This window comes from Hoplias malabaricus, chromosome 4, assembly GCF_029633855.1.
Source record: "Hoplias malabaricus isolate fHopMal1 chromosome 4, fHopMal1.hap1, whole genome shotgun sequence".
NCBI classification, from domain to species: Eukaryota; Metazoa; Chordata; class Actinopteri; order Characiformes; family Erythrinidae; genus Hoplias; species Hoplias malabaricus.
The window spans coordinates 12,511,491-12,534,693 of NC_089803.1; the positions used below are offsets into that span (position 1 = coordinate 12,511,491).

The 23,203-nt window shown below is 41.3% G+C and overlaps 1 protein-coding gene across 1 annotated transcript; it reads left to right on the forward strand.

The window, feature by feature from the left end:
* Positions 1-1,631: 1,631 nt before the first annotated feature.
* Positions 1,632-22,984, forward strand: LOC136694608 (zinc finger protein 850-like). Its single transcript, XM_066668307.1, has 2 exons — positions 1,632-2,637; positions 20,230-22,984. Exons 1-2 carry the CDS (start codon positions 1,736-1,738, stop codon positions 21,938-21,940), a joined length of 2,613 nt encoding a protein of 870 aa, XP_066524404.1. The 5' UTR covers positions 1,632-1,735; the 3' UTR covers positions 21,941-22,984.
* Positions 22,985-23,203: the final 219 nt, after the last annotated feature.

Sequence of the window (23,203 nt, forward strand, 5' to 3'; positions counted from 1 at the left end):
CTCAACAATGGAGGTCCGGAACATGGCCCACTCGGACTCAATGTCGCCAGCCTCCACCGGGATGCAGTCAAAGCTCTGCCGGATGTGGGAGTTGAAGATCTTTCTGACAGGTTCCTCTGCCAAACGTTCCCAGCAAACCCTCAGGACACGTTTGGGCCTGCCAGGTCTGTCCGGCATCCTTCCCCGCCATCTGATCCAACTCACCACAAGGTGGTGATCAGTTGACAGCTCAGCGGCCTAGGGTGTCCTGATGCCAGGTGTACTTGTGGACACGCTTATGCTCGAACATGGTGTTCGTAATGGACAAACTGTGACGGGCACAGAAATCCAATAACTGAACGCCACTCGGGTTCAGATCAGCGGGGCCGTTCCTCCCAATCACGCCCCTCCAGGTCTCACTGTCATTACCCACGTGAGCGTTGAAGTGCCCCAGCAGAACAATGGAGCAATTTTTTAATTCATGTAATTCCATATTTAATAATTAATACAACGTATTAGTCCTTTAGATCACCACCTTTCCTTCACAACAGACAAGAAGCTGCTCGCTGATTACATATTTGTAAATGAGATTGTATTTTCCAATTCTTGAATTTCTTTCTTGTCCATGTTTTTGTTTCTCCCCATCATTTTAGAGGTATGCCTGCTCTCTTTCTCTGGTGTGGCATCATCTTCATCAACAAGGTTGTCAGGAAGAAAGTTCTCTGTATTTTTAATCATTTCACAGAAGATAAAGACCAGAGAGACTGTTACACACTGTTTATACCGTGTTTTACTGAAGATAAAGATCAGAGTGAGACTATTACACACAGTTTATACCGTGTTTTGCTGAAGATAAAGATCAGTGAGAGACTGTTACACACCGTTTATAACGTGTTTTACTGAAAAAAAGATCAGAAAGAGACTGTTACACACCGTTTATAATGTGTTTTACTGAAGATAAAGATCAGCAAGAGTAGAGGCTTTTAAAATCACGCTGTTTAATATTTTTTCTAACATTAAAACTCTGTTTCTGTCTCTTTCTTTCTCACTGGATCTTTAGTTTTCTATTGCAGAGCAGAATGAATTGGTGTTTGCACAAATAAGCTGCACAGAATTCTGGGTATTAGCACCAAGTGGGTGCTGCTGAAACAAGTGACAGGAAAAGATTGGTGAGAGCAGAAGTAAGAAACCTTGGGGAAAAAAGAAAGTCAAAAAGCAAAATCCATCCTCCTCTGGTTGTGAATTTTATTATCTCTCCTCCACCCACAATATTCTTTCTGGTCATGGGAACAGAACCAGCCAACATTCAGAACGTTGAAAAGTATGAAAACAGATAGGGATGTTGCTATATTCCTGCACCATTTGGCAACACTGGCCTATTTTTGCTGTTTCAGTTACAGTACTGAAGGTGAAACTGACTACACATTCAGGAGAATATTGGTTGCCAGAGGAGAGTGAATTTAACTAATTTATCTTTGGTTCTTCTTTGTCTTTCAGGACAGAAGAACATCTCTTTGGATATTTTCTCTGGCTCCTGTTGTCCAAAACAGTTCCACAATTCTTCCACAAGTCCGTCAAGAAAAATTTCCAAGTGGAATACAACACAATATTGAGATCAGGAGGGATTAAATGTGTGGATACGGAGGGCAGAAGCTCCAGTTCTCAGGAAACGTGCTTGATTACTCCCCACACATCTGACAGAAAAACTCAGACGAGTAAACACAAGAGGAAAACTCATGATTGTGCAGAGTGTGGGATGAGTTTTGTTCGAAAGGGTAGTCTCCAAAAACACCAGCGCATTCACACAGGAGAGAAACCGTATCACTGTTCACAGTGTGGGAAGAGTTTTACTGTACAGAGTAGTCTCCAAACACATCAGCGCATTCACACAGGAGAGAAACCGTATCACTGTTCAGAGTGTGGGAAGAGTTTTACTCAACAGAGTAGTCTCATAGCACACCAGCGCATTCACACAGGACAGAAACCGTATCACTGTTCAGAGTGTGGGATGAGTTTTACTGTACAGAGTAGTCTCCAAAACCACCAGCGCATTCACACAGGAGAGAAACCTTATTACTGTTCAGAGTGTGGGAAGAGTTTTACTGTACAGAGTAGTCTCCAAAAACACCAGCGCATTCACACAGGAGAGAAACCATATCACTGTTCAGAATGTGGGAAGAGCTTTAATGAACGGAGTGATCTCCAAAAACACCAGTGCATTCACACAGGAGAGAAACCGTATCACTGTTCAGAGTGTGGGAAGAGCTTTACTGAACAGAGTAATCTCCAAACACATCAGCGCATTCACACAGGAGAGAAACCGTATCACTGTTCAGAGTGTGGGAAGTGTTATACTCGACAGCGTCATCTCCAAACTCACCAGCGCATTCACACAGGAGAGAAACCGTATCACTGTTCAGAGTGTGGGAAGAGTTTTACTCAACAGAGTAATCTCCAAAAACACCAGCGCATTCACACAGGAGAGAAACCGTATCACTGTTCAGAGTGTGGGAAGAGTTTTACTCAACAGAGTCATCTCCAAAAACACCAGCGCATTCACACAGGAGAGAAACCGTATCACTGTTCAGAGTGTGGGAAGTGTTTTACTCGTCAGAGTCCGGTCCGAAAACATTACTGCGTTCACTCAGAACAGAAGCGGTAGCACTGAGTGAGGGATTAATGTGATTGGGTCACATTCAATGTAAGACTGTCCTTAAAGCTGAATTGTGTAATTCTTGAGGATTTGGGAGACGTGTGATTGAACTGTGATAAAAGATGCCACTGATTGTTCATGGAATTTTGTTTATTATTTTCAAGTTGTGGCTTCAGAATTAATTGTTACAGATCATTATTTTCCTCCTCGGTCACTATTGTGTTCTACTGTGCCCCAGTGAAAGATTATTTGACTTTGTATTGAGCTTCCACTCTTTTCTAAAAGAGTTTGAACTTTGTCTCGAGTCGTTAAAATGAGATGAGATTGTTTCACTTTAACCAGTCACACGATACGCAGCAGACATAGCTTTTAGTAGCAACAAAATTATCAGTAAATCACAGAAAGAAGAGGTTAAATGTCGGGGCAGTTCCCTCCTTATTTCATTGGAACAACTACACTAAACCACAGACACGGTCCGGGGATCGACAGCACCACACACAGCCCAGCACACTGCCCCAGAGGAGCCTGAGGAGATCATCCAGCAAATCGATGAGGGACATGTGTACAGTGTGGAGTTGACAAACTCTCATGTTAGACCTTTTTGCAGGTGAGGAGACAGCCGACCAACTCGGAGGAGGTCCTGCAGGGGCTTTGCAATGCTCTGGAGCACAGCCGGGACTCAGAGCAGCTTCTCCTGGAGCTGGGGGAGGAGACGTTTCAGGCTGTATGCCATATCACCATTCATCCTTATTTCTGTGGCTGGACTGTATACCCTTGGAAGGTTAAAGATCAGCGTTGGTGGAGCAATTTGTTTCACAGAGAGCAAGAGCCATGGAGCTGGGCTATCAGGAGCTCAGCAAACATCAAAACAGACTATATTCTGATTGCCATGAAGGCCAAGCCTGCTTATCACTGCAGCAAGATAACTGTGCAGTGGAGACACTCCCGACCAACTGTTCATTGTTTATATACAACTGCTGTAGTAAGTGTCTTCTCAGTTTTAGAGGTCGGGGTGTTTTAAGATTTGTTTTAATGGAAATGCTACTTGCAAACACCACCTCAGTTATTAGAACTCAATGTTTAAGCTTAGCATATTATCTTATTATTGCTGTCCCTTTACTTCTGTATCATTGTGAATGTCCCTGCTGTGGGATTAATAAAGGAATCAATCAATCAATTATTACACCAGGTAAGACAGAAATGGCAAGCAGTGATGATTTATAATGCACTCACGATTGATAGCTACTTAAGAATAGCTTGGCGATGCTCTAAATTGCTATTTTATTTCGCTAGCTACTAGCGACTTCATCAGAAAGTATTCTTACTTTAATATCCATGCAGATTTCTTCTAAGAGTAGTGTGTAAAATACAGTTTAGAAATAGCCATTTATAAATAATCTACTTAATTCCTTCAGTTAACACTTGTGAAAAGCATTTATTATAACATAAAAGTTCAGAGCAGGTTGAATAAACATTTTCATATTGCTTCGAGGTCTATAGTAGACTCCCTCAAGTAATATTACACTTTCCTGTGTGCAAACTTTATAATAATGATTAAATTTACAATAAGGTTACCTTCATTAACAACTTTTAATACAGTAATAGACATCAATAAATGATTAAGTAATGTCTTAACTAATTATTTATTGACAGTAGTTAATGTTATTAAGTATTAAAAGCTTATAAATGTTTCATGTAAATAATAACTAAAACAATCTGAAGTGTTATTAAATGGTTAAGTAATGTCCCACTTAATCATGAACTAATGACAGAAATAAAAGAAAACCTGTAGTTTTACTTATAGGCACATAATCTTTAAAATTATTTACATCAATCATTTATGGTACATTAACTATATATTGATTTTGTGTGTATATATATATACATATATATATATATATATATATATATATATATGTAGAGTGCACATCATTAACACTATAATCACTGTGCTGGTCAGACTGACTAAGAAAAAGAAGAATTGATCTCCTTAGGGAAATTATTTCTCTCCATTTAACCCATCCCCGGTATTGAACACACACTTGTGAGCAACTCTTCACAAACACTAGGGGCAGTAAACACACACAACCAGAGCAGAAAGCTGTGACCACCTTGGCAGTTTGGGGGCTAGGTGCCCTGCTCAAGGGCAATGCTCAGCCATATGGATAAATCTTTCCTTGGCGCTCCTGGGAATTGAACTGGCCTCAAGCTCACTTCTCTAACCCCATGCCCATGGCTGCCCCACTAGAAGTTCTGTGTTGGTTTGACCCAAATGTGAATCTATGGCCTAAATCCACCTAGAATTTATACAAGGATGTACATTTTGGTCAAAAACTTAAAATGACATAAATTAATGGTAAATGAACAGGACTCATGGCCAATCAGTAGGTCCACTCACCCTCACAAAGTAGAGTTCTAAGAAAGTATCTTTCTTCTGGTCAAAGCTTCAACCTTCTCCAGATTTTGGACCATGAGTTTGTACATGCTAACTTCTGATTTGGCTTTGGCTAAAGCAACAGACGCAGTTGGAGCCACTGCAGTATCATCATCTACAATCAATACAAGACATATGAAGTTGGAGTCGTGTCCTCACAGATATGGTTTTCAAAATCTTCCCCTAAATACAAAATAAAACCTCATTCATATAATATAAGTATTATATGTTTCCTTTTAAATATACAAATATAGATTTATGAAGAGTCACTGGTCTATATATGATTGATATATTTTATATTTTTAATACTAATAGTAATAATATTACTAATTATGCTCTACGTTTTAACACTAAAATCCAGAATATCAGACAAGCGATTAGTACATCTATATCCAACAATGAGTCTCTACCCTCTCCATCACCTCATAAAACTCCTTAGTTAAAATGTCAGAGTTCAGTACTGCTGATAATAAAATTTTAATCGACACAGTTAATCATCTCAAATCGTCCACTTGTAGTCTTGACACACTACCAGCCAATTTTTTAAAGAGTGTGTTTCACACTATAGCACCAGACATACTCCACATTGTAAACACCTCACTCATGTCAGGGGGTTTTCCGAACTCATTAAAAACTGCAGTTGTAAAGCCTCTTCTAAAAAAGAAAAAAAATTAATCATCTCTGATAAGTAACTACAAGCCAATTTTAATTTACCGTTCCTTGGCAAAATCATTGAGAAAATAGTTTTCAGGCAAATCACTAGTTTCTTGTCCATTAACAGTAGCCTAGACAAATTCCAGTCCGGGTTGTGGTCTAATCACAGCACTGAGACTGCTCTAATCAAGGTAATTAATGACATCCGCTTAAATACACAGGCTGGAAAGGTATCTCTTCTATTACGTCTTGACCTTAGTGCTGCCTGTGATACCATTGACTATAATAGACTTGCAAACTGGGTTGGACTCTCAGCAACAGTCCTGAAGTGGTTCGTTTCTTACCTGGAAGGCAGGAACTACTTTTTAGAAATAGAAAATAATATTTCAGAGAACATGCCAGTGACCTGTGGTGTCCCCCAGGGCTCTATTCTTGGTCCAGTTTATTTAATTTATATATGCTTCCTCTTGGCCTGATTCTACAGGACTATGGGCTGTCCTATCACAGCTATGTAGATGATACTCAGATTTACACGGCCCTGTCCCCAAACGACTCTGGCCCAGTTGACTCATTAAGCAAGTGCCTTGAACACTTCCCAAACTGGATGGGACACAATTTTCTGCAGCTGAATAAAGATAAAACTGAGATTATACTATTTGGGAACAGCACTGAGAGACAAAGATTGGCTACGTATCTGGACTCGAGGGCCCTCAAATCTAAAGAACTGGCTCGCAACCTTGGTGTATTAATGAACTCAGATCTCAGTTTTAGTCTCATATTAAAGCAGTTACTAGATCAGCATTTTACTGTCTTAAGAACATCAGTAAGATTAGAGATTTTCTGACTAAACCAGACCTGGAGAAACTTATCCATGCCTTTATTTCTAGCAGGATTGATTACTGTAATGGTCTCTTAGGTGGACTTCCACAAAAGACCATTAAACAGCTTCAGCTGATTCTAAATGCAGCTGCCAGAGTCCTCACTCGGAGCAAAAGAATAGATCACATCACCCTCATCCTCAAATCATTACACTGGATACCAGTCTGTTACAGAATAGATTTTAAAAGCAGAGCTCTCAGATCTTTAGGAACTAGAGTTAATCCTGCCTCAGGTCAAAACATGGAGATGCAGCGTTTAGCTCCTATGCCGCATTTAAATGGAACCAGCTGTCTGAGAATATTAGAAGAGCCCAGACTTTAGACACTTTTAAATCAAGACTGAAAACATTCCTCTTTGAGCAGGTTTACAGCTCAGTTTAAAATATTCTGCACTTTTCTGTAACGGCATTTTGTTTCTTTTCTTTTATTGTTTTAATCGTTTTACTCTTTCTATGTAACTATCTTATTGGACATTTATGATTTTATTCTGGGTTTTAATTGAATTGTTTCTTTTTCTGTAAAGCACTTTGAATTGCTTCTGTATGAAAAGTGCTCTATAAATAAATTTGCCTTGCCTTGCCTATATATGATTGATATATTTTATATTTTTAATACTACTACTAATACTAATAATATTAATAATTATACTCTACATCATAACATCTGTTTACCTATAAATGCTGCATTCATGTGGACTGCTCCACACACCTTTAGCTTTTTTCTATTTTACACACCCTGAAGGGGGCGCCAGTCCTTCACAGGATGATTTTTTTATGATTTTCAAACTAGAAATTATAGGGCATTTATCAGTGTTTCACATTATCGTTATTTTTATTTAATGATGAAACACATAACACATTTCTTCATATTTGTCTTTTACAACCTTTTAAAATGTAGTTCTCGTCCTATTTTCATTGTGAAAAACAGTTTTTAATTATGACCTTTCTTCATAGTTTTCATTAACTAAATTCACACTGCATATAGGATATTGCAGCAACACCCTCCATCTACCATCCACCAACAGAGTTGCACCCATTTGCAACTCCACAGTAATTATTCTAGTAATTAAGCAATTCCCAAATTTTTTAATTAAGTTTAATATTTTATTTATTTCCCAGGCCCTGCACAACTAGGAATCTACATGTCTGTGAAGGTGGGCTCCTCAGCTGTTCTTCCTTTGATTGAAGAAACATATCCAACAAATGATCTTTCAGTCAAAGTCCTGTGGAGTGGTGCACATTTTCTGAGACAGGGGAGGTGAGCTGTATCCGAGCGAGGAGTATAAAGGCCGTGTGGATGTTCCTGAAGATCATCTGCTGAAAGGGGACTGTTCTCTGGTGTTGAAGAAGGTTAGAGCTGACGATGAAGGAATTTACGAGAGCTACCTGCTGGTGAAACTAAACAAGAGATTTCTCTGGTCTAAACGTGTTTTTCTCCAGAGTGTGGAGCTCTCTGTTGGTGAGGAGATCAGGGCTGATATCAGATAAAGATTCATGATTTAATTAAAATTGCACCAGTCCTTCACAGGGACACACAGACACACACATTCACTCACACACTCACCCCTATGGACATTTTTGAGTCACCAAACCACCTACCAACGTGTGTTATTGGACTGTGGGAGGAAATCGGAGCACCCACAGGAAACCCACACAGACACAGGGAGAACACACCACACTCCTCACAGACAGTCACCCAGAGTGGGAATCGAACCCATAACCTCTAGCTAAAATTATATATAAATATATATATATATATTTTTTTTTAATTGTCTTGTTTTAAAGGATAAATTAATTTATCTTATTACCTCAATGATCCACCTGAGCATAGCATTGTGAAAGTAGCATGAGGAGAGTGAATATTTTCTCTAATTCACAGTGTTTATCAGTAATAGTTATCAGGTGTAATGGTGTAATTCATACGTTTCTACATAACTCTCACTAATATAATTTTCATACTTTATTCCACAGACCTGTCGGAGAGGAATCAAAGGAGTGATTCTATAATGACACGTAAGTCCTATTCTTTTCTGTGCTAATGATCAGGTAACCAATGATTAGATTATAACAAGGGGATTACAACAGAAACATATTCACTATGCTGTCCAATGAAGTGTCTGAACATGTATAAATGTGTCTCAGTGACATGGTGACTGAAAACAGGAAGCAGAGATGCAGGTGTGAATATTAACCTGAAGAAGCTGATTGACCAGCTGTGACACATTCAGAGTTAGACAGCACTACAACTCTCTGTTTTGAAGCCAGAGATTGGGACACAGTCTGAGACTAGGACTCGAGTCGCATCTACGACGCTCAAACAGTGAATTCAGACTCAACTCGAGACATGCCTTCAAATGACTCAGACTCGACTTTGGGAATTTAGAACTATCATTGATTATTATTAATATTATTATTTTCTCATTGTGAGAAGCAGCGCTGTGTGCAGTAATCTCCAACATTAATCAGTGTAGTCAGTCGTGTAAATCAGGATTAAAAGTCAGTCTCACATAGACCTCTACTTACAATAGGATTTTTTTTTAAACACTGAAAAATATTATGCATAAATATCATCAGTCGTAACTGATGCCAAACACAAACAACCACATGTATCCTAAAGTTCAGAGGACAAAGCCCAAATTGTATGAAATACAGTTGTAAACTAAAAGCTAACTAACTAACTCAAGGACTCTAATGAAAGCTCACAAAAAAATTGATACATACAACGTTCAGGTGTTTTCAGCAGACTGGCTGACATCAACTCAAGGAGCCCCTCGATGAATGTCCTTGACTCTCTTTTATTGAACTTGTCTAGTGTTTATTTACTGTTTGTAAAGAAAGTCAAGTTGTTAATTTTGTAGTGTTTTCCATCTGTGTTTACTTTCATGCAGTTTCACTAATTTAGAGTCAGCTCCACCTGTAGTAATAGAAACAGCAAAACAAGTCTATGTTTTCCACCTATGGACCAGGAATAGAGCAACAATCTCATCTGTTTTCATTCCTTTCGAAGTTCGGAGGCCTCTCCACTATCCATATGCCTGGTGGTGTTTTGGAGAATGTAAGGGGTCATGGTTATTGTTAGTGAACAACCAGATCACCTCTTGCCTATGTTTCTGACCTAGTGATGGCGAGTTGACTCATTTGAAGAAACTAATTCTATATTTCCAACATTTGAGAGTGAGTTTAATTTCATTAAGTACATGGGTCCCTTCTGACTTTTTTCAGTTATTCCTCCAGCTGTAAATACCTTCTGGTTTTCATCCTGTCACTCACCACTTGCGGTGAGTAAACTATTTTTTTTTTTTTTTTTTTTTTGGTGGGGTGGGAGTGGGGGTTAGCCTGTTCTTTGGGGTTGTAAAGACATCAGAGATCATTGCTGGTGTGTTAGTAGGTGGTTACTGTAATACTCCAGTACCTTGGTTGTTTGATAAATGTAGACTTTATACCAGAGTTACTTAGTGTATTGTTAAGCAGTTTATTTGGGTGTTAAGCTATCAGTCCACTCAAGTACAAACCGGATTCCAAAAAAGTTGGGACACTACACAAATTGTGAATAAGTGAAGTTATGCTAATAACATACTTTTGGGAGTAGGACCACGCCCAAACTCCTCCTCTCAGCCCTATATATACCCTGCAAATTCACATCATTTCCGGGTCAGACAAACTCGCCTCATTTAGTTCAGGAGACGGATCTTGACTCGACTGCTTTACGACGTCAGCTCGCTCCTCCGAGCTGAGTCATTCCTGCTGATCCCCATATTCGGAGCCGTGTTCAGCCTTTATCAAGCCCACTGAGCCTCCTGTTTTAAACTCGCTCCGGCTAAACAGCTATGGGACTGGCCGGTATCTGAAGTAACGTACGGTCGTTGTCACGCCCGCAACCGCTTCAACTGTTCTATGCTCTGCTCTGGGCTGCTCTATGCCCCGCTCCGGATCGGTGCTCTGTTCTCCTGCTTCTGCTCCCGCTGCATTCGGCCTTCCGAGTAACCCCCGCTTCTCCCTCCGAAGCTGGCGCAAGGCTTCGAGCCTCCCCTTATCTTCATCTCCAGCTACGTTGCTACGGGACTGCCTCGTGTTTTGGGGAACGCGAATCTACCGTCCCCACAGCTGCGGCTCCACAGCTACGAGCTCTACAGCGCCTTGAGACTCCCATTTCCTCCTCTCCGGCAGAACAGCCTTGGCATTCCAGCAACGTGCTCCGAAACAATGGTGTCGCTCACTCAGCTAAAGAGAGAGAAACCCATCCGCCGGTGTAAGGATCCCCTGCGCAGCAACGCGATGACGTCACAACCTTCTATCTCCGACTCGACGCCCCCTGCTGGAGTATCCTTCGTCTTCCCGTTACTCTTTCTGGTCGTGTCTAAGCTGGAGACATTAGCCTCAATGTCTTATAGTCTTCACTGTCTCACAGGTCGGTGCCTTAGAGGGCTGTTTTGAGCTGAATTGGATAATGGCTTAGAATCTGCATGATTTATGCACATCTCCTATGCAGTAGTTTACCTACACTGCTTGCCAAGCTGGTCCTATCTGAAATGTTGGGGGAAAAAAAAAACAACAAAAAAACAAAAAAAACAGGCAGCATCTTTAAGCATCGCACCCATTTAGACACAGCCCTCCCAGTTCGTTTCGTTCTCTCTTATCCTCTCTACACACCATCCCACCCCTCCCCCCTTTTCTTCCTCTACATCTGTCTCTACGCATCATCCCACCCCTCCCTTTATCATCCCACCCCCCCCTTTTTCTTTCTCTACATCTGTCTCTACGCATCATCCCACCCCTCCCCTTTTTTTTTCTCTACATCTGTCTCTACGCATCATCCCAACCCTCCCCCTTTTTCTTTCTCTACATCTGTCTCTACGCATCATCCCACCCCTCCCCTTTTTCTTTCTCTACATGTCTCTACGCATCATCCCACCCCTCCCCGTTTTCTTTCTCTACATCTGTCTCTACGCATCATCCCTCCCCTCCCTTCATCATCCCACCTCTTCCCCCGTTGCAGCCGCAGCTGCATGCCTCAGACCTTCTAGCTCGCATCCCTCTATAGGTGCTGCGGCGGGCCTGTCTCATGTCCAGCTCTCTGACCACTTGACGCGGTCTACTCTTCGTAGGTCTACTCTACGCATCATCCCACCCCTCCCTTCATCTTCCCACTTCGTCCCCCATTGCAGCCGCAGCTGTATGCCTCAGACCTTCTAGCCCACACCCCTCTATAGGTGCTGCGGCGGGCCTGTCTCCTGTCCAGCGCTCTGGGCACTCGATGCGTTCTTCTCACTGCATGGCTTCCTCATTGCTGATTCATTTTCTTTCCACCCTCTTCCCCTGCTGCTCTATGCCTCATACTTTCCAGCTCGCACCCCCTCTATAGGTTGCTGTTGCGGGCCTGCCTCCTACCTGGCATTCTGGGCATTCTATGCAGTTTCCTTGTTGCACAGCTTCCTCACCCTAGATTCGCTCCCATCCAATCGTCTCATTCTCCCAGGCTCTACATCAGCAGATTGCATACTTCATGGATGCTCATCCCAACCTCTTTAATTTGCGCCAACGCCATACCCCGCCTCTAACATTACAATTCTCCTTTTTCTATTTAGGTGCTGCTGCAGACCCTCATCCTGACTGCTTTGCTGATGTGCTTCTCCCAACCTCCGGCTTCCAGTTTATACTCTCTTTTCAGATGCTGCTGTGGACTATCGTACCAGACCCTCCTCTGTGCTGCCTTGCTGCTCACACTCTAGAGCTTCTAGCTCCTGCTCTGTTTTCAGGTGCTTCGGTGGACCTTCATCCCCCACTTCTTACTGCTGCACTACTCCAAGTCTCTGACTTTCCAGCTCATCGTCTTCCCAGGTGCCGTTACAGGCCATGTCCTAATCCTCTGCTTTGCATCTGTCCCGCACCCCGCCTCTTCCTTTACAGCACACCTTCTCTCCTGATGTGGACCTTCATCATAATCCCCTTCCCCTCGTGGTTTTGCTGCATCCTGCCTCTTCCTTTACAGCCCTCCTCTCTCATGCCACAGACCTTCGTCCCAACCCCATAGCTTTGCGGCCGCACCACCCACCTCCAACTTCTCAGCTTGCACTCTCTCCTCAGAAACTGCTGTGGACGCTCATCCCTATGCCTTCCCCTCACAAACAAACGGCGCCCTGCGTCCACTGTACGGCTTGCACTCTCTCCTGCTGGATCTTACCTTCTGCTTCTGCTTGCAGCTAAGCTTCTCCTAGCGACTGCACCTCGCACTTCCTCTTATGGTACTGTTTGTTCTAATTCTTCCAGCAGCTGCAGGCTTTCAACCTGACCTCTCCTCTTCGCTCCATGCCACTCCAAGCCCCTAATTTCCAGCTTATGCTCTCTTCTCAGGCGTGGCCTTGGACCAGCCCCCCTACGCAGCACTCAGGCCCTTGATGCCACCTCAAATTCAATTCACCCTCTCACATGCAGCCTTGTCGCTCTCAGCTTCTAACTTTCCAGCTGGTGCCAGTGAGGACCTTACTCTTCTAATCATCTCTCGCTAGCAACAGCACCTCACCCTGCCTCCTATGGTAAGGTTCGCACTGATTCCTCCAGGCTCTGTGGACCTTCAACCTGTCCTCCTGTCTTCACAACCATGCTGCTATCTAGCCCCTAAGTTCCAGCTTATGCTCCCTCTCTTACCTTGGACCGGCACTTGACGCCACCTAGGGCACCTATTATTTCAAAACCCTCTAGGCATCTTAGTTATCTTGTAGTCAACTTTCTACATTGCCACCTTTCTTGAGCTCCTCGACACATTTTGGATTTTCCTCTTTCAGAGTTTTCTCCCATGTGACAAAATGCCTTCTTTCTATCTCGCCTTTCCTGCGGTGCTGACCTTTTTGGGCTTCTTAACTGGCCTCATCTGTCATCCCTCTAGATCACTATTCTGTTCTCGATTCACTCTATGCCATTGGAAAGGCACCACCAGGGCACACCTGCCAACAAAGAATATCTCACTTTATTAACACTGCCCCTCTGTAGTACTTGACTTCAAGGCTGCTACTAATCCACTTTCCACCCATTATTGCCAACCTCAGACCCCTCACTATTACCCAATCACCATCAATTACACAGAAGTAGAAATTGGACTTAGCAACACTCTGTCCAGTGCATGGTGGCCCAGATAAATGTTACTATTATTGTTACACCGTAGCTTAATGACATTTAGCTGGTGATACGTTAAAATTCTATTATTAGTAGATCAATTTGATTTCTGCCAATACGATGATCTTGTCCATCCTAAGACCAACTCTGAATCTATATCAGTTTTTCGCAATCATCACCCCTTTACCGCTGCGGCATCTGAATACTCGAATTACCAGTCACACTAGAATTTCCGTTATCATGATCAATAAAGGACATTCAACTTACTTATGCTATTTCTCTACCGTCTCACATGACACTCAGTCATACACCAGTTTATTAAAGGTAGTTCATTCAAAGACTCACTAACCCCTTCATTTCACCTAAACACAATCAGGACACCAATCAAACCCTTGACCTGAACCTATCCATTCTGTAGCACTTAATGACCAGCATTCCTGTAAATTTTTGGGAGTCCGGCTTCATACGCATTCATAAACCACTCTGAACTCTTCCCCAAAAGACTTCTGAGTTCGCCTCCCCGTTTCAGCCTCTACGGGTGTGGTCCATACTAGCAAAGTGAAGTTATGCTAATAACATAATTTTGGGAGTAGGACCACGCCCAAACTCCTCCTCTCAGCCCTATATATACCCTGCAAATTCACATCCTTTCCGGGTCAGACAAACTCGCCTCATTTAGTTCAGGAGACGGATCTTGACTCGACTGCTTTACGACATCAGCTCGCTCGTCCTTCATAAACCACTCTGAACTCTTCCCCAAAAGACTTCTGAGTTCACCTCCCCGTTTCAGCCTCTACGGGCGTGGTCTGTACTAGCAAAAAACTGAATGCAATGATGTGGAGGTGCCAACATCTAATATTTTATTCAGAATAGAACACACATCACAAGTTTAGGTGTTGTTATTGTCAGTGTAGTTAAGTTACTAAATGATACGTCATATGTTCTGTATTGCCAGCAAACCTTTTCAAACAATGTGCCTAATTGTTGTAATAGAATCCTGTTATGCCTCACACATCTTTAAGTCTCCATCTACTTTCCTTGTGGACTTTTTTTCAATTCATGGATTGTTCTCATTATGAGTTTGGTGTGTTCTCCCTGTGTCTGCGTGGGTTTCCTCCGGGTGCTCCGGTTTCCTCCCACGGTCCAAAAACACACGTTGGTAGGAGGATTGTTCTTATTTTGACATGTGCTTAGTTAGTCATGATAGTGTTTGTGAATGTGTTTTCCTCATTGTAATACTGATACATTTTTTTTTATGTTTCTGTAGTATTTTTTTTATTCTGGTTTACTGTAGACAAACTCAATGGATTTCTTTGCAGTGGTGGTGATAGGAATGTCTGCAAATCATAGCTATTTTACTTACTATCTATACAGATATGTTAATGTGTAGATGCTTGGAAAGAAAGTATAGACACTTTTAAATAAAAACACTTCAGACCACATGGAGCATTTCAAACCATTTGTTACATTGCAGAATTACTTAGATACGGACTTACAAAAAGTTCTAAAAAATTGGTGCACCCCTCCATCTGGACATGTTTATATAAATAAATGTCTGATTTTGTAACCGTCTTGTTTTATGAACGATTTCGAAATCAGTGTAATTTTAAACATTTTTATGGTAGATATAGAATTTTATTGGCAAATTTTATTGCTAGTAAACTACTGTATATTTAAATTATACACCAAATTACTGTAAAATGGATTACAGTATAATGAATAATTACTGTAAAAAAATACAATAAATACTTTGCAATTGATCTACAGGGAAAAAAATAAGTTTGTATCCAAGTATTTACAAGTTTGTAACAGTATTTACTTGTGTACAGTGGGTACTGTAATTTGATTTACAGTCATAAACAGTATGATTTACAGTAGATTATTGCCCTCTTTTTGCCAGTTATTTACTGTAAATTCTACATGAGGATGACTTCTCAGCAGTGAACCACAAAGAGAACTTTTAACCCAGTGTTTCTGCATGTGTTCAGTTGAGTCCTCAAAAACACTTCAAACTCCATTAAGTGGCATCTGAGCTGTGTGTAGAAACACTCCATGTTTAATCTCCTACTGAAACACTGTTGATCTTTCAGCATGCACAGCATTTACTCTGTCACCCACACCTCCAATCACTCTTTGTTCTCTGTGCAGTGCACATTGTAGATCCCATTCACCTCTAAACAACATAAACTTCTCAGAGGACACAACAATAGTGGGCCTCATTTCAGATGGTGATGAAGGAGCCTGCAGGAATGAGGTGGAATGGCTAGGTCCTGGCACTTAACACCTCTAAGACAAAGGAGATCATCATGGACTTCAGGAGAACAAAGCAGCTAGACCACCCCCACCTCCACATATTTGGAGAAGCCGTGTGGAGAGTGTGAAGTCCCTCTGTGTTCACATAAACAAACCCCTAACCTAGTGTCCTAACCCTACTGACTCCCCCATCCTTCCTGACCACATCACCCCCATAAACTAGGACCTTACTTTCAGGTCTGCAGCAGGTAGTTTCCCTCCACACCAGCAGAGGTCACTCTCTCCAGGATACTTGGCTAGTGTTACTCAGGTTCCTGTTTGGCGGTCATATTGTGTGTGTGTATATATATAAAGCACATGGTGCAGTAGGTTCTTTGCGAAGTCCTACAATTCTGAGCGACATCTATATCTTGTGTTTTTTTCTCATGGTTTTGACATTCTGCTTTAGTTTTTGTTTTATGAGTTTGGGATTGTGTTTTTTGGATAGTCTGACTTGATCTTTGAAATGTTTATTTGTTATTGACCTGGATTGTTTATGACTACGTATTTGGATTATTAAACCTGTGCTTGACTGCCTTTTTCTGTGGAAGTGATCATTTGTGACACTTACACTTTGAATGTGTTCATTCTGTACATTTGCAGTCAGTGAACACTCACTCACATACAGAGAACAACTCTATGCTCTGTCTGTTCTGTAGTGTCTACTTCACAGTAAGTGCAACGACACTTCAAAGCAGCAATATTTATTACTCATAACTGTTATTAATGTGTATTCTACTTCTAGCACTTTCTGATGGACATACAAACTGCTCCTTATTTACACAGTAACACAACCTCTCAACTGTTGGTGAGAACTGTAACAGAACATATGCTGTAACCTTGAATCTGGAAATCACTACCCATCCTACAGTTTATGTAAAACTAATATTGTAAATATCTACCTCAAAGATTTATGTATTATATTGCTGCCTATTCTGCCGTCAATGTAAATGTGTAAGCTCTGCTGCTTGGGAAGGCTGTAAACGAGTTTTCGTTATACTCACACATAATAACTCACGTAAACTAACAATAAAGACTCTCATTTCTTACCTCTTACTATGCGTGTTCTCCAGTGGAAAGTCCTATTGGACTGAGTCTGTTGGGACTGTCCAATCAGAGACCAGCTGTTCTTAAATTGCAGCCAATCGTATCTCAGGGGGCGGGTGTGAGGCCGGTCCCTGCATCGTCCAATCAGAATCACGGTCATTTTGCAGAGAGGAAAGAAGTCCGTTGGTCGGATTCGTTTTAATAACGCTCAGCTCTGCTCAAGTGTTCGCTGCTCCGTGATCAGACGCGTCCGTTCTGTACGAGAGCTGTGTTGGAGAGAAATCAGGACCTGTTTTTACTGAAGGTAAATGTTTTTACTGTGTACGACCTTTACACACCGTTTATACCGTGTTTTACTGAAGATAAACATCAGAGAGAGAGACTTTTACACACATTCGGGCCGATGCACGTGGAGTCGGCATTGTCTCGGTCGTGATGTACGGCCGTAGAGTGGACCGATAGTTCCGACCCGATTCTGGGAAACTCTCGGCACAGACTCGGCCGAGTGTTGTGGCTGAGGAGCGGTTCAAATGACTCGGCCCTAGTCCGACAAGCCATGACTAAACCGCGATAATCTAACCACGGCTCTGCCAAGATCTTGGTCATTATAGGTTGAAATAGTTTATTTGTATACACCCCCCCCCCCCCAGCACACACACACACACACACACACACTATACCCCCACCCCTTCCCTCAGAAAAGAGTAGAATCAGGTTCATGGTGAAATTACTGCTTTATTAAATAACTTACACTCTCAGGAAAAAGAAAAAGGTACATTATTGGTTACTAAAGGTGTTTAAAAGTCCAGTTTTGTTCAAGTGTCATAACAAAAAAACATAATAAAAGTCCTGGAGGTGAAACAGGGTGTATGAAAAAAACACATTTTAAAATCTACAATTATTATATAATCATGTTCCCTAATTAAATGTACAAATATGTACAATTGAGGGTACCACCACAATGACAATATATCTGACAATGTAGTATTAGTAAGTGTGCTTTTCATACAGCCTTGTAACAGTGTAAACATACAGCAATTGCAACGTATACAAACAGTAAATAAAATCAATAAATAGAAAATACATTGAAATGGCTTTGAAATATGAAATGGGCAGTGTCATGATTTCCTAAATCCAATTAACATTCAAATACTGTTTTTCAAAGAAACAATTGGTTTTACACCCTAAGCTTTCTCCTTTTAAGCCTGACTTAGCTTTGTATATGCCTTATTAAAAATCACTATTTCTATAGAAAAATCAATAACTAAAAAATTTCACAGACACAAGCTTCAGATTTAAAAGAGAACAGGTTCATTACTTTATTTAAACAGGTTAAAGTAAAATCACATCAACCCGGTAAGTCTGAAAAGAGATACCAAAAATCATTCATAAAACAGGTTAACTCTTCAGACATTGTTTACTATTAGATTTAAAAGAACGTTTGTGTGCTTCTTAGAAAAGATTCTTATGTATACTCAAGACCATTTTACTCTTTCCCATACTCCTTTTTCTCCCCATTCATTATGTTTCTGTTTTTTCACATCCTCCTATCTAGCTTCTCCCTGTCCTCCCAAATACATCACAACCCTTCATTATTATTCCTAAACTACATGAATTTTTAGGTTGCTGTATAGACAATGCTTTAATTATTTTCCAAACAAGTTTTACCAAATAACAACCTCAGGCTTCAGGTCTCAGGCCTTGAGCTGGTCCTTTCTCACAGTTGCCCTGTGTGCTAATAAAGTAAATTGATAATAAAAGTTTAAAGCTATCACTGTCTCAGACCCCTGCCTTTGGGTCCGGCAGGTGTTTTGATAATTTGACGAAGTTTTTGTAAGAGCCTTTGTTCACATAAAAGTGTATGTGATGTTTACCAGAATTCTAATGAACTACAATAGGATCTTTCAGTGTCACTGTTAAGCTTTCTCAGGCCTCACAGAGCACACAGACCAACTGTCTCAGAGAGAACCAGCTTCACAATTTCATCATTATTAATTATAATATTTTACTTTATACATCATTATTCTTTTAATTTATGTAATTCCATATTTAATAATTAAGACAACGTATTAGTCATTTAGATCACCACCTTTCCTTCACAACAGACAAGAAGCTGCTCGCTGAATACTTATTTGTAAATGAGATTGTATTTTCCAATTCTGGAATTTCTTTCTTGTCCATGTTTTTGTTTCTCCCCATCATTTTAGAGGTATGCCTGCTCTCTTTCTCTGGTGTGGCATCATCTTCATCAACAAGGTTGTCAGGAAGAAAGTTCTCTGTGCTTTTGATCATTTTACAGAAGATAAAGACCAGAGAGAGTCTGTTACACACTGTTTATACCATGTTTTACTGAAGAAAAAGATCAGCAAGAGTAGATGCTTTTAAAATCATGCTGTTTAATATTTTATCTAACATTAAAACTCTATTTCTGTCTCTTTCTTTCTCTCTGGATCATTAGTTTTCTATTGCAGAGCAGAATGAATTGGTGTTTGCACAAATAAGCTGCACAGAATTCTGGGTATTAGCACCAAGTGGGTGCTGCTTAAACAAAAGTGACAGGAAATGTTTGGTCAGAGCAGAAGTAAGAAACCTTGGGGAAAAAAGAAAGTCAAAAAGCAAAATCCATCCTCCTCTGGTTGCCACCAGAGCAAAACAAACAGAACTGTTTACACAAGGAGCATCCTCTAAATAATGTGAATTTTATCATCTCTCCTCCACCCACAATATTCCTTCTGGTCATGGGAATAGAACCAGCCAACATTCAGAACGCTGAAAAGTATGAAAACAGATAGGTATGTTGCTATATTCCTGCACCATTAGGCAACACTGGCTTATTTTTGATGTTTCAGTTACAGTACTGAAGGTGGAACTGACTACACATTCAGGAGAATATTGGTCGCCAGGGGAGAGTGAATTTAACTAATTTATTTTTGGTTCTTCTTTCTCTTTCAGGACAGAGGAACATCTCTTTGGATATATTCTCTGGCTCCTGTTGTCCAAAACAGTTCCACAATTCTTCCACAAGTGCGTCAAGAAAAATTTCCAAGTGGAATACTACACAATATTGAGATCAGGAGGGATTAAATGTGTGGATATGGAGGGCAAAAGCTCCAGTTCTCAGGAAACATGCTTGATTACTCCCCACACATCTGACAGAAAAACTCAGATGAGTAAACACAAGAGGAAAACTCATGATTGTGCAGAGTGTGGAAAGAGTTTTACTGCACAGAGTCATCTCCATACACACCAGCGCATTCACACAGGAGAGAAACCGTATCACTGTTCAGAGTGTGGGAAGAGTTTTACTGTACAGAGTAATCTCCAAACACACCAGCGCATTCACACGGGAGAGAAACCGTATCACTGTTCAGAGTGTGGGAAGAGTTTTACTCAACAGAGTAGTCTCCAAACACACCAGCGCCTTCACACAGGAGAGAAACCGTATCACTGTTCAGAGTGTGGGAAGAGTTTTACTGTACAGAGTAGTCTCCAAAAACACCAGCGCATTCACACAGGAGAGAAACCGTATCACTGTTCAGAGTGTGGGAAGAGTTTTACTGTACAGAGTAATCTCCAAACACACCAGCGCATTCACACAGGAGAGAAACCGTATCACTGTTCAGAGTGTGGGATGAGTTTTACTGTACAGAGTAGTCTCCAAAAACACCAGCGCATTCACACAGGAGAGAAACCGTATCACTGTTCAGAGTGTGGGAAGAGTTTTACTGTACAGAGTAGTCTCCAAAAACACCAGCGCATTCACACAGGAGAGAAACCGTATCACTGTTCAGAGTGTGGGAAGAGTTTTACTGTACAGAGTAATCTCCAAACACACCAGCGCATTCACACAGGAGAGAAACCGTATCACTGTTCAGAGTGTGGGAAGAGTTTTACTGTACAGAGTAATCTCCAAACACACCAGCGCATTCACACAGGAGAGAAACCGTATCACTGTTCAGAGTGTGGGAAGAGTTTTACTGTACAGAGTAGTCTCCAAAAACACCAGCGCATTCACACAGGAGAGAAACCGTATCACTGTTCAGAGTGTGGGAAGAGTTTTACTGTACAGAGTAATCTCCAAACACACCAGCGCATTCACACAGGAGAGAAACCGTATCACTGTTCAGAGTGTGGGATGAGTTTTACTCAACAGAGTCATCTTCAAACACACCAGCGCATTCACACAGGAGAGAAACCGTATCACTGTTCAGAGTGTGGGAAGAGTTTTACTGTACAGAGTAGTCTCCAAACACATCAGTGCATTCACACAGGAGAAAAACCGTATCACTGTTCAGAGTGTGGGAAGAGTTTTACTGTACAGAGTAATCTCCAAAAACACCAGCGCATTCACACAGGAGAGAAACCGTATCACTGTTCAGAGTGTGGGAAGAGTTTTACTGTACAGAGTAATCTCCAAACACACCAGCGCATTCACACAGGAGAGAAACCGTATCACTGTTCAGAGTGTGGGATGAGTTTTACTCAACAGAGTCATCTTCAAACACACCAGCGCATTCACACAGGAGAGAAACCGTATCACTGTTCAGAGTGTGGGAAGAGTTTTACTGTACAGAGTAGTCTCCAAACACATCAGTGCATTCACACAGGAGAAAAACCGTATCACTGTTCAGAGTGTGGGAAGAGTTTTACTGTACAGAGTAATCTCCAAAAACACCAGCGCATTCACACAGGAGAGAAACCGTATCACTGTTCAGAGTGTGGGAAGAGTTTTACTGAACAGGGTAGTCTTCAAACACACCAGCGCATTCACACAGGAGAGAAACCGTATCACTGTTCAGAGTGTGGGAAGAGTTTTACTGTACAGAGTAGTCTCCAAAAACATCACTGCGTTCACCCAGAACAGAAGGTAGAACTGAGTGAGGGATTAATGTGATTGGGTCACATTCAATGTAAAATTATCCTTAAAGCTGAGTTGTGTAATTGTTGGGGATTTGGAGACGTGTGATTGAACTGTGATACCAGATGCCACTGATTGTTCAAGGAATTTTGTTTATTATTTTCAAGTCGTGGCTTCAGAATTAATTGCTATAGATCATTATTTTCCTCCTCGGTCACTATTGTGTTCTACTGTGCCACAGTTAAAGATTATTTGACTCCAGTCTTTTCCAAAAGAGTTTGAACTTTGTCTTCAGTCGTTAAACAAAATGAGATGAGATTGTTTCACTTTAATCAGTCACACGATATTCAGCAGACATAGCTTTTAGTAGCATCAAAATTATCAGTAAATCACAGAGAAAGAGGACGTTAAATGTCAGGGCAGTTATTTCCTTATTTCATTGGAACAACTACATTAAACCACAGCCACGGTCTGGGGTTCTGCAGCACCACACACAGCCCAGCACAACGCCCATCCAGTCTGACCCAGAGGAGCCTGAGGAGATCATCCAACAAACGGATGAGGGACATGGGTACAGTGTGGAGTTGACAAACTCTCATGTTAGACCTTGTTGCAGGTGAGGAGACAGCCGACCAACTCCGAGGAGGTCCTGCAGGGGCTTTCCAATGCTCTGGAGCACAGCCGGGACTCTTCTCCTGGAGCTGGGGGAAGAGACAGTTCTGGCCGTTTGCCATATCATCACCATTCATCCTTATTTCTGTGGCTGGACTGTATACCCTTGGAAGGTTAAAGATCAACGTTGGTGGAGAAATTTGTTTCTCAGAGCGCAGGAGCCATGGACCTGGGCTATCAGGACCTCAGCACACATCAAAACCGACTATATTCTAATTGCCATGAAGGCCAAGCCTGCTTATCACTGCAGCAAGATAAGCGTGCAGTGGAGACACTCCCAACCAACTGTTCATTGTTTATATAAAACTTTAGAGGTTGGGGTGTTCTAAGCTTTGCTTTAATGGAAATGCTACTTGCAAACGTATTATATTATAAACAGCATATTATCTTATTATTGCTGTCCCTTTACTTCTGTATCATTGTGAATGTCCCTGCTGTGGGATTAATAAAGGAATCAATCAATCAATCATTACACCAGGTAAGACAGAAATGGCAAGCAGTGATGATTTATAATGCACTCACCATTGATAGTTACTTAAGAATAGCTTGGCGATGCTCTAAATTGCCATTTTATTTCGCTAGCTACCAGCGACTTCATCAGAAAGTATTCTTACTTTAATATCCATG

Excerpts from the sequence above, each read along its gene's own strand:
- LOC136694608 (XM_066668307.1), top strand. The coding sequence starts at position 1,736 with ATGAGTTTTGTTCGAAAGGGTAGTCTCCAAAAACACCAGCGCATTCAC. Across the intron at positions 2,638-20,229 it reads GTTCACTCAGAACAGAAGCG|GAAAACTCATGATTGTGCAG; the intron begins GTAGCACTGAGT and ends TAAACACAAGAG.